Source organism: Panthera onca, chromosome B3 (assembly GCF_046562875.1).
Source record: "Panthera onca isolate mPanOnc1 chromosome B3, mPanOnc1 haplotype 2, whole genome shotgun sequence".
In the NCBI taxonomy this organism is placed as follows: domain Eukaryota; kingdom Metazoa; phylum Chordata; class Mammalia; order Carnivora; family Felidae; genus Panthera; species Panthera onca.
In genome coordinates, this window is record NC_138344.1 from 5,644,545 (window position 1) to 5,661,360 (window position 16,816).

Here is a 16,816-nt window from a genome sequence, read left to right on the forward strand (position 1 = left end):
CCCGCCCCGCCCCTGCCCGCGCCCGGGCGCCTGGAGGGCCTTGGCAGCCCGCCGCCAGGCAGCCGGGAGCAGCACCGGCGCTCGGATCTCGCCCGCCGCGGTCGGTTCGCTCGCCTGCTCGGCGGGATGGCTGGCTACCTGCGGGTCGTACGCTCGCTCTGCAGGGCCTCCGGCTCCGGGCCGGCCTGGGCGCCGGCAGCCCCGACGGGCCCCAACTTGCAGGAGCAGCCGCGGCGCCACTGTGAGTGCCACGAGGAGGGTCCGGGCGGGGCGCGCGCCCGGCACCGCGACGTGGCGGCCTCCCGGGCGGGGACCGGGGAGCGCGACTCGGGGCGATCGCGGGCCGGGGACGGCGGGGTTGGCACACAAAGAGCCGGGGGGGGGGGCGGGGACTTGAAGGACGGTGGCAGCTGGTGGCCCGGGAGCTGCTGGTCCTGCGGCCCTGCGCGGGCGGGGGTTCCGGGCTGCTCCGCGCCCCCCCAGCTATTCCCGTGGCGGGTGCTGGGGGTGTCCCGGGCCCGGAGGGTGTCCTGCGCGCCCTGCGCCCTGGGAGGGGCCAGGCCAGCGAGTAGGGGGCCGGAGCGCCAGGCCCGGTCTCCCCGTGAGAGGGAGGGTCTCGGCGCGGTCCTTGCTCAGACAAAGGCGGGGAGACGGCCTCCACTTCCCTTTCCTTTTCAGCCGGGCGCGCTGTAATCCCTCCTCGCTGTCAGGCCCGCGTCAGCTATTTTTGGAGCCTTTTACGCGACAGCTGGAGGAGCGTGCTTTTGATTTTCCCTTTTGTTTGGACACCCCCCACCCCTCCCGTCGCACTTAAGTCTCCATCCTGGAGCCTCTCCTTGGCCTGACCTGCGTTTTCTCGCCAGCCGGCTCCTACGCTGCTCCGCCGGCCCCACTCACCCGACTGCCAGACGGGGTGACTGGGCAGCTGCTCCAAAATGTCACTTTCCCCACTAGTTACTCCCTGCTTCTGTGGTGCCCTTAGCACCCTGCTTAGGAAAGAAGACAGTAGTCGGGTCATAATAAGCAGGATTAACCTGAACCCCCATTACCCTCGCAGGCTGCCCTCTGTGGCATGTGGCCTGGACCGTGGCTCTCCATTGCCAGCTACAAAAGGCAGGGAGAATGTAGGTCCCTTGGCCCTGTCTCTTGCCTGTTGCCACGGAAACCCCTTTCCTGACCTGGCCTGGAACCCCTTGGAGTGAGCCAGGACAGTGAGGAAGAGGGAGTGGGGCCCAGGCAGCCTGGCCTTACTGTTCCGGTAGGTAATCTTTAACTAGTGTGGGAGCAGCTGACCAGAATTGGGGAGGCGAAGGTGGGGGCAGAGCTTGGGCCCCAGCCCCCACCTCTCCTGCCAAGGAGAAAGGGACATTTCTGCTTTTGTACTTCTGGGATTTGTCTTGTAAGTGGTTAGCCCTGCAACTCCAGGGTTCCAAGTGCCCCCAGGCCCCAAACCACCTCTAGCAAAACAGCGTGAGAGTAAAGATATTTTCTCCCTTCTTGCCCCCTGCATTGATGGTTTAAAAAAAAAAAAAAAAGAAAGTTCTTTTAGCTGTAGGTCCTTCCAGAAGTTCCCAAGCTGGTTGGGTTATTAATGGGGAGAAGGCTTAGTGTTTGAGTTGGACATGAGACTTACAGCTGTGGCCTCTTCGAGCTTGTCACCCAGCAACACCACCGGAGACAGAATATTTGGCATTCCCCTTGATGACAAGGAACGGATACGTTTCTTTTGGCTAAAACCCTCTGGTGTCTTTGCTGCTTGGTAACGCCACGGCTCTAGTTTGCATTTCCTAGGCCTCCAGCGACGGCTGGTGGCGGTTCTGATGTTCTGATGAGCCAGATGTCGTGGAGGGGAGGGTGGGCTGTGCCCAAGCCCTCACTGTGAGAACGACTTATCTGGCCTTCCTTAGCTTCACTCCTTGCCTGGCAACTTCTTACTTTTCTCACGCTGCCTCTTCACTTTACAGATCTTGGTGACTTGCCTGCACTCTCAGATTCAAGGGCAGATTATTATTTAATGATTGTTGAAAGTTCTGGAGGCCCGCCTGGGGAGTTACTATGTGTTCCTCCCCGAGGCTTGTTTCACTGCATCGGATGAGACCAGGGCTGCCCCATCAGAGGTGTTTTGGGTGGTCATGTTTAGGCCTGGAACGTTTGGAGAAGTCTCTGGAAAGCCTGGGACCTGCCCCCAGATGCTCCAGTTGAGCTGGGAGCCTCTGGCACTGGTTCCATTCAGGGCATGAGGTGCTGGAAACTGCCTTCTGGTTATTGGAAGCCGGGCTCTGGGACCTGCCCTGGAGTTGACACTTGTGTACACGTTTAAAATGCCAGTGGAGGGGCGCCTGTGTGGGTCAGTCGGTTAAGCATCTGACTCTTGATCGTGGCTCAGGTCATGATCTCACGGTTTGTGGGATCGAGCCCCGTATCAGGCTCTGCACGGACAACTCGGAGCCTGGAGCCTGCTTCGGATTCTGTGTCTCCCTCTCTCTCAGCTCCCCGTCCCCCGCCCCTCGCTCACTCTCAAAAATAAACATTAAAAAAAAAAAAAAACCAGTATAAATTGTGAGCTTCTCAGGGCAAGTTGCCCATTGCCTGGCAGAGACCCCTGTCCCGTACATACATCTGTGCTGGTCTGGTGCAATCTGATGGTAAGAACTCAGTGGCCTCTATGTGGCAGTGCATCCCAGGAGCACATTTCATCCCAACAGGAGGTGGGGGCAGGGCAGCCCTTACTATCGACCAAATAGACTGTAACTTGACATTCATCTGTGACTTCAACAACTATCGCGCTTCTGCTGTGTGCCAGGCACGTGAAGGTGCTGGGGACAGAGCCAGGAGTAAGAGGCAAAGATTTCTGCCCGGGTGGAGCTTAAATGCTAATGTGGGGACCGTTAGTAAAAAGGTAGAAGTTGGCTAGCATGGCGTATGGAGAACCAAGAGGCCAGGAAGGTGTGCGTGGAGGTTTGGACTTGGGGGGGGGTCAGGAAGCACAGAAAAGACCTCCTTGAAGAGGCACCGAAGGAACAAAGGAAACAGGCCATTTGGTTATGGCCAACAGGTGCCAAGGCCGTGATGGAGGAGTGTCTGATGGAGGAGAGGAGTGTCTGATGGAGGAGTGCCTGATGGAGGAGTGTCTGATGGGGGAGTGTCTAATGGAGGAGCGTCTGATGGAGGAGAGGAGCGTCTGATGGAGGAGTGCCTGATGGAGGAGTGTCTGATGGAGGAGTGTCTGATGGAGGAGTGTCTGATGGAGGAGAGGAGTGTCTGATGGAGGAGTGCCTGATGGAGGAGTGTCTGATGGGGGAGTGTCTAATGGAGGAGCATCTGATGGAGGAGAGGAGCGTCTGATGGAGGAGAGGAGCGTCTGATGGAGGAGTGCCTGATGGAGGAGTGTGATGGCAGAATGTGTGATGGGGGAGTGTCTGATGAAGGAGTGAGTGATGGAGGAGAGCCTGTTGGAGGAGCTTCTGATGGAGGAGTACACCTTTGCTTGTGGGAGAAGCAGAGAGGGAAGAGTCCCGAGCCAGGCAGAGGTCAGGGGAAGGGGGTCAGTGACAGATGAGGTCAAGCGTTGTGGGGACCACACATTTTTGAGGACTTTGGCCTTTACTCTGACTGAAAAGAGAAGTTTTGCAAGGTTTTGAGAAGGGCATTGTGGCCTGATTTACATTTTTTTAAAGCTTTTTTAATCTTTAAATTATTTTTTTAATGTTTAGTTTTGAGAGAGACAGAGACAGGGTGAGTAGGGAGGGTCAGAGAGAGAGGGAGACACAGAATGTGAAGGAGGCTCCAGGCTCTGAGCTGTCAGCACAGAGCCCGACGCGGGGCTCGAACTCACGGACCGCGAGATCACGACCCGAGCCGAAGCGGGTCGCTTGGCTGACTCAGCCACCCAGGTGCGCCCCTTGACTGATTTAGATTTTTAAAAACTTAAAAACCGTTATTTCTTATTTTTATTGTGGTAAAAATACTGCATAACACAAATTTCCTGTCCTAGCCATTTGTAAGCGTGCCATTCAGTAGTGTTAAATACTTTCTCACTGTTGGACAACCAACCCCCAGAGCTTCAGCATCTTGCAAAACCGAAACTCTATAGGTACCCGTTAAACAACAGCTCCCCATTCCCTCCTCCCCCAGCCGCTGGCAACCATCATTCTACTTTCTGTTTCTGTGAATTTGACTGCTTTTAGGTACCGCATGTAAGGAGAATCAGACGTATTTTTCTTTTTGTGACTGGCTTACTCTTCACATACTGTCCTCAAGGTTTATCCCTGCTGTTGCTGTGGCTTGTGTCTGCATCTTGCTAATTTTTAAGGCTGAATATTCCATTCTATGTACATACCCACGTAAAAAATACTCCACTTAAAATGTATTGACTTTCTGGGTAAGGTACGGGAATTGCGCAAAGCTTAGGCGATGTGGTTATGAATTCCTTGCCTATTTGTCACTGCTTCTAATTTATTTTAAGAGTTCAGAAATGTTCGGGGCGCCTGGGTGGCGCAGTCGGTTAAGCGTCCGACTTCAGCCAGGTCACGATCTCGCGGTCTGTGAGTTCGAGCCCCGCGTCGGGCTCTGGGCTGATGGCTCGGAGCCTGGAGCCTGTTTCTCGTTCTGTGTCTCCCTCTCTCTGCCCCTCCCCCGTTCGTGCTCTGTCTCTCTCTGTCCCAAAAATAAATAAAAAACGTTGAAAAAAAAAAAAAAATTTAAGAGTTCAGAAATGTTCATCGTCGCTGGATTGAAAGTGTGTGGGAAATGTGGCCGTGTTGTTTATATGAGTATGCCACAGTATAGGTCTGCTGGCCATCCCAAGGGCAACTGGTTTTGTGGAATTTGAGACGAAAGAATGAGCAGCAAACGCTATTGAGGTAGGTCCAGACCCATCGCTGTTGCTCACAATGGCGGCACTTCCGTTTTCAATTTCTGAGCAAGTACATCCACATTTAAGTGGCGGGGAGCCCAGTCTGGGAGAAGCTCGAAACTGTGAACATCGTTTAACCTTTCGGAGGGGCGTTTTTCTTAGCCCTCCTGGATCCGTTTCCAGAGTCCTGTTCTCTCGAAGGCTCATACCACATTCTGTTTTTCCCTTCGTTCCTTGAGGGACACTGGAGTTGTTTCCACCTCTTGCCTATTGTGAGTAATTCTGCTGTGGACGAGGGTGTACAGATATTTCTTTGAGACCCTGCTTTTACTTATTTTGGATAGATATCCAGAAGTGGGACCGCCGACCAATATGGCGGTTCCATCTTTGATTTTTTGAGGAAGCACCACACCGTCTTCCGTAGCAGCTGCCGCACTGTCCATTCTCACCAGCCGGGCACAAGGGTTCCAGCTTCTCCACATGCTCACCAACACTTGTTGTTTTCGGCTTTGGGGTTTTTGGTTTGGTTTTGGTTTTGTTGGCAGCCGTCCTTGTGGGTGTGAGGTGGTATCTCATGGTGATTTTGATTTGCATTTCCCTAACGATGAGTGCTGTGGGACAACTTTTCATACGCTTATTGGTCTTTTATATATCGTTTTTTTTGGAGAGATGTCGATTCCAGTCCTTTGCCCCTTTATTAATTGGTTTTTGTTGTTGTTGTGTTGTTGAAATCGCCTGATTTTAAAACCTTGGTCACCAATGAATATGCTTTTTTTTTAAAATTTTTTATTATTTTTAATGTTTTTATTTATTTTTGAGACAGAGAGAAGACAGAGCATGAGCGGGGGAGGGGCAGAGAGAGAGGGAGACACAGAATCGGAAGCAGGCTCCAGGCTCTGAGCTGTCAGCACAGAGCCCGACGTGGGGCTCGAACCCACGGACTGTGAGATCATGACCTGAGCTGAAGTCAGACGCTCGACCGACTGAGCCACCCACGCGCCCCTGAATATGCTTTTTTAAAATCGCTGCGTGAGCCAATCAGGAGTCTCTGCTGCTTTGGCTTCCGTGTCCCCCACGCCCCCGGTTCTGGGAAGGGCCCTTTCAAGGAGGCTGTGCTCCTGACTTTGATAACTGGGCTGCTTGCTCTCTCTCCGTTATCTGTAGGTTTTCCCTTTCATACTCACTCCTTTAGGCCAGGAACTATTATATTTTTTGGTGTTTCAGGAAGAGGTGCTTAGCGCCTGGTTGTAAATATGTGGGCCCTGTGGTCTCTGAGGGTTTGACACCTGCAGGCACCACAGGGAGGGCTGCCTGCTATGATCGTGACATTGAACTCCCAGATGGAGCGGGTGTGGAGCCCACAGCCCACAGGCTGCTGGGTCTGAAGCCCAAAACTTGAGTGGAGCCCAGCGAGGCAGAAACCTTTAAGACTGGCCACAAATGAATTCTCCTTAGGGATTATGATTATGGTAGCTTCAGTACATTAAAACAACCTTGATTAGCTCTCATGACATTAACTCATAGGAGATGCTCTTAAAAACTAAGCTAGCTTGGGGCACCCGGGTGGCTCAGTTGGTTAAGCGTCCTACTCTTGATTTCAACTAAGGTCATGGTCTCACGGTTTCTTGAGTTTGAGCCCTGCATCGGGCTTGGCACCGAATCTCCTTGGCGTGGAACCTGCTTCGGATTCTCTGTCTCCCTCTCTCTGCCCCTCCCCTGCTCATGCTCTGTCTCTCTCAAAGATAAACATAAAAAAAAAAAATTAAAACAAAATGAAGCTAGCTCTTCAGTGGCCCAGTAGACTTTCTGCGAGTCCTAAAGCCCTTTCCACTCAAGCTTCCAGCCCGGAAAGGTGAAGGAATTCTGCGGCTTGGGTCCAAAGGCCCCTGTGCCTCCTGGAAAGGGGGGTGGAGAGGTGCCGGCTGAGCTCACCTTGTCCTCCAGGGAATGGAATGTTTGGAGTCTGTGTTTGCCTTCTGCTTCTCCATACGTGACCCGCTGAGGGTGTCCAGAGGCCACACTGGGGCCAGAGACCCGGGATCAGTCCTGACATTGACACAAGCCACGCTTCCTGGGTCTCATTTGTCTTCCTAAATAACCTCCAAGATTCCTTTTAGATTAAGAAAAGAAAAAACAAAAAAACCTGTTTGCACATCTTTGGGAGATTATTTTTAGATTAAAAAAAATCTGCGCACGTGTTTGGATAGTGAATCATTTCGCTGCACATAATTCACCTTTTTCTTAGTGGGTTGGGGAGGTCAGCACGAGTCATGGCTGTGGTGTGTGTTGTAGGGCAGTGATATGTGGGGATCTGTTGGGTTTTGGTCACTTCTGTTTTAAAATTTTTTAATGTTTATTTACTTTTGAGAGAGAGAGAGAGAGAGGGAAAGAACATGTGCGCGCGTGTGCGTGAGCGCGGGGGTGGGGGGGGAGGTTAGAGAGAGAGGGAGACAGAATCGCAAGCCGGCTCTAGGCTCCGAGCTGTCAGCACAGAGCCCGATGCGGAGCTCGAACCCATGAACTGAGAAATCGCGACCTGAGCTGAAGTCAGACGCTTAACTGACTGAGCCACCCAGGCGCCCCAGTCACTTCTGTTTTAAACGTGCTTAGGTGGTCATGCTTTTTCAGTGTCAGGGCCTGCTTTTCGTAGACGTCCGTTCCTTGCTGTCCACCTAGCAGATGTCACTGCTTCTGACCGTTGGTGTTTTTAAGTGAACATCCTAATCCTTTCTTCTGATTCGCCGTCTCGTGTCTGGTGAGGCGGAAGATCCACGACATCTGTAAGGATTGTGCGTAAACCTAAGAGTAAATGGGCCCTAAGCGAGGGCGGAGGGGGCTCTGCTGGGGACAGAGCCCAGTCAGTTCTCAGCTGTCTCACTCCGGCCCGGGTGTCAGCGGTGAGCGAGCCTTCTGATGGTCGAGGCCCGGCTGTAGGTTTTGCACCTGTCTTGTTGCCCTCCCTACTCTGCAGGGGCTGTTTCTTCCCAGGCCGTGGGTACCTCCGTGCTACAGGCTAAGGTTCGACAAGTCTCGCTCAAGGTAGCCTGCACTGATTTAATTGGATGGGTCATTTTCTTGAGTTTTCTTTGGAATTCACTTCCCAGACTGTTGGTTTTCCTCATGAGTCAGACTTTCCTTGAAGAGCCTCCCCCGCCCGGCTCCTGTCCTCCTCCACTGTCGCTTTGGACCTTTGATGCTTCTCCGGCAGGACTGGCCAGCCTGCCAGCTTGGATCCAGGGTTCGGAGTTCCATTCTGGGTGCCCTAAGCCTCTGCTTGCCGCTGAGAAAGTGTGAATCCTGGTAGCTCTGTTGTCCTCAAGCTGTGTCACCTTTGGCAGGAAGCTGGCAAACTCTCCGAGCCTCAGTTGCACCACATTAAAAAAATTTTTTTAGTGTTTATTTATTTTTGAGAGACAGAGACCAGAGCACAAGCAGGGGAGGGGCAGAGAGGGAGAGGGAGACACAGAATCCGAAGCAGGCTCCAGGCTCTGAACTGTCGGTGCAGAGCCCGACACGGGGCTCCAACCCACGAGCCGCGAGATCGTGATCTGAGCCGAAGTCAGACGCTGAACCGACAGAGCCACCCAGGCGCACCTAAAGTGGCGATAGCCATATTCCCTTTGGGAGTGGTTTGAGGATGAAAAGGAATCACGCAAAGGGGGTAGGGGACCACGTCAGGCACAGAGGAGGTGCGAGTACAGTTTCCGTCCCCACTTAGATTTAGTCGGGCTCTTGTAACAAGGTTACGAGGAAACTCACAGAATCGCTGGGGTTGGGCCACAGCGCCTGCCCTCGGAACTGGGTGGCGACAGCCTGTAGGCATTCCCTCCCCTACTTGCTCCCGGACAGGTGGCCCTGCTTGGCTCTGGACCTCTGGCTCTTGGGCTCCTCTGCCTTCAGATTCAGGCCACCATCTTTCAGTCCTAGCTGGCCCTCCTCAGTGGGGGGTCCGGGTCCCCCCCCGCCCCCCCCCCCCCCCCAGGCGGCCCGGCCCGGGAGCTGGTCCTGCCGAGGGGGAGTGAGTGTGGGTAACCGAGCCCTGGCTGACACTGCTCTCCTGGGTGAAGGGCAGATCCCGCGGGGGAGGAGAGGAGCTCGCCCAGAACACCCCCCCTCCCCCAGAGGTATGATGCGCCGTGTTGCCCGGTTCTAGATGCCGACAAGAGGATCAAGGTGGCAAAGCCGGTGGTGGAGATGGACGGCGATGAGATGACCCGGATCATCTGGCAGTTCATCAAGGAGAAGGTAGTTCCCTCCCAAAGTGGGCGTTCAGCCCCCCGCGCAGGCCCCCTCGTGCCCCTGAGTCACAGTCATCTGGGCTGATGCCTTGCCCTGGTCATCTGTTTCTAGCTCATCCTGCCGCACGTGGATGTCCAGCTCAAGTATTTCGACCTGGGGCTCCCAAACCGTGACCAGACCAACGACCAGGTCACCGTAGACTCCGCACTGGCCACCCAGAAGTACAGTGTGGCTGTGAAGTGCGCCACCATCACCCCTGATGAGGCCCGTGTGGAAGGTGTGAGGGTGCGGAGGCAGGTGGGCTGGGGGCGTGGGGGCCGCGACACGAACCCCGTCTCCCTGCGACTTCGCGGGAGGCGTTGGGGCCATGGGGTTTCCTGCAGAGGAGGCTGGGAGGGCCGGTGAGGGGCTGGCACCCACGTGGGGTGTGGCAGAGCCGAATCCAGGCCCGTGGCGTTGCTGCTGTGCCGCGCGGCTCTGGCCAGCACCAGTAGGTGTCGTGGGCCACAGACACGTTGCTGAAGCCGTCAGAGGAAGGGCAGCCTCCTCGGGCGCCCCTCTCGCCTCCTGGACTGTCCTGCAGGCAGGTTTACAGAGACACCTCGGGGCCACCTCTGGCCAGCGGAGTGCCGCGTGTCAACTTGTATCTTTCAGAGCTGCAGCGGGCTCTAGGGAGCGTCGCTAGTGTCTTGCCGCTGTCTTGGCCTTGCGGGTCTGTCCCCTGCCCCCTGCGGCCGCGGAGGGGTCTCAGAGAGGTGCGCTCACCAGGCTTGGACCGGCTGCCGGTCCCTGCTTCTGGGGAGCACTTTTGAGGGTTTCCCGAAACAATGGCACCAGTACGTGGATAAAGGGGCCACGTTTGGAAAATTCGAGAAAGGGTCGTTCAGGGGTGTGCAGAGCTCTTTCTCTCTGCCTGCGTCCTACGGCACGAGGGAGCTGGAAGGAAGCATTTGAAGCACCTTTCCAAACACTCCAGACCTTCTTCCGTCTTTCGGGTTTGTACCTGACCCTAGGGCATTGGGATCATTTAAGTGCTAAGCTCTTCTTTGTGGGGTTTCTTTTCATTTCTCCTGAACCCTGGGATTTCTTTACCCCTATTTTATGGAGAAGGAAGTAGAGAGCCAACAGTCCCGGTAACGTGGGCTGGACTCCACGGCTCGTGGCAGTACTGAGGCCTGCCCTCTGGTCTTCTGGCCTCTGTCCAGCGAGACGCCATACTGCCAGAGTTCATCAGACCGAGCTATGTCCACGCGTGACGCGGGAAAAATACACTAGCTGAAGGAGCCCCGATGTGCCAGGCACTGTTCTAGGCACTTTACATAGAGGTTTATTTAATCCTGACAGCAACCCAAGATGCTAGGTATTTTTATCAGTAGTTTCATTTTATAGCTCAGGTTAACTCACTGGCATAAAACTCACAGTTGCAGGTGGTGGAGCTGGACCTTGAACCCAAGAAACCTGATCCCAGAGGGGCGCCTGGGTGGCTCAGTCGGTTGAGTGTCCGACTTTGGCTCGGGTCATGATCTCACAGTTATGGGTTCGAGCCCCGCGTCGGGCTCTGTGCTAACGGCCTGGAGCCTGGAGCCTGCTTCGGATTCTGTGTCTCCCTCTCTCTCTGCCCCTCCCCTGCTCTCACTCTGTCTGTCTCTCTCTCAAAAAGAAATAAACATTAAAAAAAAATAAAAAAGAAAGAAGTATGGTCCCAGAGCCCACATACTTCTATTTTAGACCTTCCGCAGGGTGATTTTTAGGGCTCCCATCTGGCTGCGTTCTTGCTTAGGGTTCAGATTTTGGTTGGAAGGCGGGGGCTGCAGTGGGGTCCCTTCACCTCTGTCCTCCTAGAATTCAAGCTGAAGAAGATGTGGAAGAGTCCCAATGGAACCATCCGAAACATCCTTGGGGGGACCGTCTTCCGGGAACCCATCATCTGCAAAAACATCCCACGCCTCGTCCCCGGCTGGACCAAGCCCATCACCATTGGCAGGCACGCCCATGGCGACCAGGTTGGCCACGGCAGGAGGCGGGACTTGGCTCTTCCTGGCCTGGGCCCCTCGCTCGGAACCCCTGGCCCGAGCCGTGCTCTTGTCTCTGCAGTACAAGGCCACAGACTTTGTGGTCGACCGGGCCGGCACGTTCAAGATCGTCTTCTCCCCGAAGGATGGCAGTGGCGCTAAGGAGTGGGAAGTGTTCAATTTCCCTGCCGGCGGCGTGGGGATGGGCATGTACAACACGGATGAGGTGAGGTGGCTCCTGCGTTCCCTCCTCCCTCTGGGGCCGCTTCGGGTTGGTGATGCTCACTACTCCCGCGTCAGTGGCTTGAGGAAGGTCCGAGGCCCGTGAGCCAATGCATCTTGGCTGTGTTTCGGGGGGACCAGTGCATCTTGGCTATGTTTCGGGGGGACCTGCTGTGGACCTGGTGTGGAGTGAGGCTGGAAGACAGACCCCCGCTTAGCCAGATGCCCCCGCACCCACTCCCTGACACACCTCTGGGGGCGTGTTAGTTGTCTGGGCTCTTGGCTTAAGCAAGCTGGATAAGCAGTCTTTTCCCCTTCCCCGTCTCTTGGCTTTCGTTCCTTCTGCGGTTGGCCTCATTCTCAGGCTGTGACCAGTGACCACCGGCAGCTCCCGGCTTACCCCTGCCGACTTGGTTACCCTGTCAGAAAAGAGCCTCTTTTGCTCCTGGTTCCAGTGAAAGTTCCAGGCCTGGCTCACATGACCCTCTCTGAGCCAGTCACGGAGGGCTCAGAGAGGATAGGCTGGGACGCGCCGTCAACTCTAGAGACGGGCTGGTGGGCTGCAGGAGTTAGCTTTACCCCAGCCGCACGGCCTAAGACCTCGGGAGCCCAGGGAGGGCTGGTAGCCCGCGGGCCGGCCGGGCCCCACGCCAGGGACCTCTCTCCCCCCGCAGTCCATCTCGGGTTTTGCGCACAGCTGCTTCCAGTACGCCATCCAGAAGAAGTGGCCGCTGTACATGAGCACCAAGAACACCATCCTGAAAGCCTACGACGGGCGCTTCAAGGACATCTTCCAGGAAATCTTTGACAAGTAACAGCCTCTCCCTTTATCCCTTCCCAGGGATCCCACAGCCCTTCTCTCCTGTCCCCCCGGGCCCCTGTCCTACGGGGAGGCCGCCGTCCCAGGGCTTTCGGCTCGGCTCGAGGAGAGATCCTCAACCTGGCAGCCTCCCGCCCTCTCCCCACAACCGGCCCTTTTGCTCCCAGGCACTATAAGACCGACTTTGACAAGAATAAGATCTGGTACGAGCACCGGCTCATCGATGACATGGTGGCTCAGGTCCTCAAGTCTTCAGGCGGCTTCGTGTGGGCCTGCAAGAACTACGACGGAGATGTGCAGTCGGACATCCTGGCCCAGGGTATGCTGGGAGCACCTGTTCCCCAAGGGGTGGATTGTCGGTCTTCTCTGGCTGGGGGGATTTTCAGACCCCCTTCGTAGAAAATTTGTCCAGTGTGGCAGCGGGACTGGGGCCGGCCGCCTCATTGCAGGGTTCCCCGTGGACAGCAGGGGGCAGGAGCTCTCCGGCATCTGAGGGAGGAAGGGTCACCAATTAGGTTCGGACTGGTGTATTACTAAGGCTGCTGTTACAGAAAAAGGAGAACCTCGGAATTCAAGTTCTAAGGGGCCAGGTGCGTCAGCTCTGAGGTTGTTCCTGTCCACGAAGCCAAGCGACTGTGCCTCCAGGTTTGGGCCAGGGTTGGCTCCAGTAGAAAAATGGTTTTGAGCACAACCGGGTACGTTTCGAATTACAGAGAATTCGTTTTGCACAGTCAACCTGTTGGCTGTAGGAGAATACTGGGGAAGACGGCAGAGCCCCAAGCCCTAGAGAGTCCTCTAAGAGATAATTCAGATTGCAACATAAAGCATGGACGAGACCGTTAGAGAAGTAGCCATAAGAAATAGCCCGATTGTGCCCGGCTGGCTCAGTCAGAAGAGCAGGCAACTCTTGATCTCAGGGATTGTGGTTTCCTGCCTCAAGCTGGGTGTAGAGATCACTTAAGAAATAAAATCTCAGGGCGCCTGGGTGGCTCAGTTGGTTAAGTGCCTGACTCTTGATTTCATCTCAGGTTATGATCTCACAGTCGTGGGATTGAGCCCTGCGTCTGGCTCCACGCTGGGCCTGGAGCCTGCTGGAGATCCTCTCTCTCTCTGCCCCTCTCCCTACTTGCGTGCACTCTCTCTCTCTCAAAAAATAGAATAGAATAGAATAGAATTCTAAAGTAAAATCTTAAAAAAAGAAAAGAAGAAATAGCCCAGTTGTGTTGGGCACAAGAGCAGCGCCCCCACAAGAGTAGGGAGTAGACAACGTGTAGAGCAGAGAGTGGAAGAGAAACAAGGGTACGTGAGATGGTTTGAGGTCTAGCTCCCGAGAAGGAAGGTGACGCCCACCCCGGGGTTGCAAGGAGAATGCATGAGAATTCCTGACGTTTCATAAAACCTTGGCCTTTATTTCAATAAGTGTGGCAGTGGTCCTCTTACTAGAACAATTCCTATCTCGGATGGAAGGACGAGAAGCCATAGCAGACAAGAGAGAGGCATGAAAGTTGCCCTTAAGTAAACAAGGAATGGGTGAGTGCGAAGGTCCAGGAAACGTGGAGAAGGGACCCCTTCCCGAGTCTCAGCAGCAGAACTTCTCAGACAATGAATTTTCCTGGAGAAGTTTTTCGCTTTTTCTTTCTTGGGACCTACACAGTTCTTATTTTGGTGCCATGGGGTGCTTTTGAAGCCCAGGAGACCTTGACAATAGAAAAGGTTGACGTCTGGATTTGGGAGAATTTGGAGATAAGTCACAAAGCTTTAAAGTAGCCTGCAAGAGAGGCACACAGAGGGATCGTTGTGATGTAGCTGGTGGCAGGCTTTCTGCTTTCTGCGTGAACGAACCGTGCGGTTGCGAGCCAGGCTGGGTGGGCAGAAGTCCTGGGGTCGTGGGCTCTGGGGGCCCCAGGCTCTGGGAACCCAGATGTATGTTAATAGGCTGATGATAGCCACCTTTGAACGCCCCCCTGCCCTGTGCTGGGCTCTAGAGACCCATGACAAGGGTGGGCAAGCCCGAAACAGTGGCTGTCCTCCTGGGTGCCGTTGGGGGTCACGAGCTGAGGGGGTCTCCTCCCAGCAGAAGGGCAGGGGGACTCAACCCCGGTGGTCTGAGGAGGGTGGGTGCCGGCACCGAATGGAGGGTCTTTCCACTCTTCAGGCTTTGGCTCCCTCGGCCTGATGACGTCTGTGCTGGTCTGCCCAGATGGGAAGACCATCGAGGCTGAGGCCGCTCACGGGACGGTCACCCGCCATTATAGGGAGCACCAGAAGGTGAGTGTAGGGACCGTGGTCGCGTGCCCTTCTGTCCCGGGGGCTCAGAACCCACTGGCTCTGAGGGCTGGGGGGATGGGGCTGACCCGTCAGCCTACGGGTGGGCGGTCGCGTCCGGGTGGCCCCCTTGTCGGCCGGTTCGGCTCCCGATCCCCCTACGACCCCCGCCCCCAGGGCCGGCCTACCAGCACCAACCCCATCGCCAGCATCTTTGCCTGGACGCGTGGCCTGGAGCACCGGGGGAAGCTGGATGGGAACCAGGACCTCATCAGGTGAGCGGAGAGGGAGGGGCCTGAGCTGGCCCAGGGCAGCTTCTGGGCGGGCTCTGTATCGCCGGGGCCTCACTCTGGCCCGTCCCCTGCAGGTTTGCACAGACCCTGGAGAAGGTGTGTGTCCAGACGGTGGAGAGCGGAGCCATGACCAAGGACCTGGCGGGCTGCATCCATGGCCTCAGCAAGTGCGTGGCTGGTGGCAGAGGGAGGGGCTGGCCTTCTGGGACCTTCTTCCCTGGGTGGGAAGAAGCCAGAGGACCCTCTTAGAGGCACCTCCCCGCTCCTCATCCTCAGGTCAGCTTAGCTGCCAGGGGCCTGGGGTGGGCCAGGTCCACAGCCCTGAGACCCTGTGAGTTTGCCCCCATCCCCGAGGCTAGGGGCTCAGAGCCTTGCCGTCCCCGTCTGTACAAGTGTCTGAAGTTGTGTGGCCCTTTGGCGACGGGCTCTAGGCAACCTTTGCCGCGCAGCCTGGGCGTGCCACGCCCCACGGGCACGGGAGGGCAGCTCCTCGGGTGCCCAAGTTCAGGCTCTGCCCGGACCCAGGCTGGAGCCGCGCCTCACGTGAACGGTGTTCTCTCGGCAGCGTGAAGCTGAACGAGCACTTCCTGAACACCTCGGACTTCCTGGACACCATCAAGAACAACCTGGACAAGGCCCTGGGCCAGTAGTGGGGGCGGGGCGCGGCCCGCAGCGGGCGGGCCGGGGTGGGGGGGGCAGCGGGCCGCGGCTGAGCCTCCCGGCCCCTCTCAGGAGGCCTTTGTAGGGGACGTTTTTTATAAGCGAGATGTTTTTAAGAATATCTGTGTGTTTCCCCTCATGGTGATGTGAGGCAGGAACAGCGTGTTTTACCTCAGCCAGTGAGTTTTGCATACTGTAATTTATATTGCCCTTGGAACACATGGTGCCGTATTTAGCTACTAAAAAGCTCTTCACAAAACCGCCTGCTGTGTTTGTGCCCGAGGGAGGAGGCGGCCCGGCCCGGGGCCCCAGAGAAAGAGGCCCTCAAAGGGCCGGTGGATTCCGCCCACGTCCCAGGCCTCCATTCACAGGGGCCACCGTGAGGCGAGGGGACCGGGCAGCAGGGTGAGTGTCCTGAATTCTACGGGAGCCGCCCGGCCAGCCGCTGGGCCTGTGGTGTGCAGGCCTGAAATTACCAAACGCGATCCGGTTCCTATATGCTGATCTCCACTTGGGGATCGTTACCACTTCCTGGTAGATTCTGGTTACGTTGCCATTGATCGATCGATTGATTTTTTTGCTTGGTTAGTTTTAACCTCCTAAAAATCTTGAGACCTCTTTCTTTACCCTTTGCTTGGTCCTCAGAATGGGTTCCACACAGCGGTGGCTTCACGGCCCTCTGCACGGCTGCCTGGGGCTGGGGGCTGGGACTGTGAATGGAGGTCCCGTGTAGTCTAGGCCCATCGGGGTCCCTAACTTGGGTTCCTCCTCGCCATTCTTTGGCAAAACCAGAAAAGTAAGATGGAAAGTTGCAGTAAAGCAAAACAGATCCAACTTGAAGGGCTATCTTTTTGTGCAGGGAATATATTCTACTTTTGGTGTCTCGATGCCCGGGGCGGGGAAGAGTTGTGCCATTTTCACCTGATCTAACAGATACTTGGCGACCCAAAGTCCATTTCCCCAGTTTCCAGGGTTGGGGGCGGGGGAGACTCTCATGGCTCTTGAAACTGGACAGCTGGGACCCTCGGTAGCTCGGAGATGGGTTCCAACCGCCCCTCACCCTGGTGGCCTCCGTGTATTTGAAGGACCGCGCGTCTGCAGTAATCATACTGAACTCCCAGGGCTGTGGGAAGAAAAGCTGGGCTCTGCTTGAGGGCCCAACTCCTGGGGCAAAGCTCAAGGTTTCCGGCCCCTTCTTGCCCGTCAGTAGGAAGGGCTGGCAGCCTCGGAGGCGCAGTCTGGCGTCGTGAGCTGGCTTCTGTCCTGGTACCCTGTCGGTGGGTCAAGAGGAGAAGCGGCTTTTCTCTGCAAGTGGTGGGAATTCTGGGGCCTTGGCCGCAGCCCTCCTCTCTTGGGCTTGGAGCGGCTCCCCGTAGGCGCCTGGCCCTGCAGGTGGCCATTCCAATGCCAAGGATGGTCTGAAGGATGGTCTGCGTTTCTTCCCCTCCTC

General features: G+C 55.9%; 1 protein-coding gene across 2 annotated transcripts; it reads left to right on the plus strand.

Annotated features, from left to right (window-relative positions):
- The first annotated feature begins 33 nt into the window (after nt 1–33).
- On the plus strand, nt 34–15,625 carry IDH2 (isocitrate dehydrogenase (NADP(+)) 2). 2 transcript variants are annotated; one of them, XM_078449022.2, is made up of 11 exons: nt 34–241; nt 9,009–9,100; nt 9,206–9,371; nt 10,937–11,097; nt 11,189–11,332; nt 12,003–12,139; nt 12,316–12,467; nt 14,304–14,416; nt 14,591–14,688; nt 14,781–14,873; nt 15,272–15,625. In XM_078449022.2, the coding sequence occupies exons 1-11, from the start codon at nt 127–129 to the stop codon at nt 15,354–15,356; spliced, it is 1,356 nt and encodes a 451-aa protein (XP_078305148.1). In that variant the 5' UTR covers nt 34–126; the 3' UTR covers nt 15,357–15,625. The 2 variants fall into 2 exon arrangements, with proteins under 2 accessions (XP_078305148.1, XP_078305149.1); XM_078449023.2 differs by lacking the exons at nt 34–241; nt 9,009–9,100; nt 9,206–9,371 and adding an exon at nt 9,455–10,089.
- Nucleotides 15,626–16,816: the final 1,191 nt, after the last annotated feature.

Excerpts from the sequence above, each read along its gene's own strand:
- IDH2 (XM_078449022.2), top strand. The coding sequence starts at position 127 with ATGGCTGGCTACCTGCGGGTCGTACGCTCGCTCTGCAGGGCCTCCGGC. Across the intron at positions 242-9,008 it reads GGAGCAGCCGCGGCGCCACT|ATGCCGACAAGAGGATCAAG; the intron begins GTGAGTGCCACG and ends GCCCGGTTCTAG. Across the intron at positions 9,101-9,205 it reads GGCAGTTCATCAAGGAGAAG|CTCATCCTGCCGCACGTGGA; the intron begins GTAGTTCCCTCC and ends ATCTGTTTCTAG.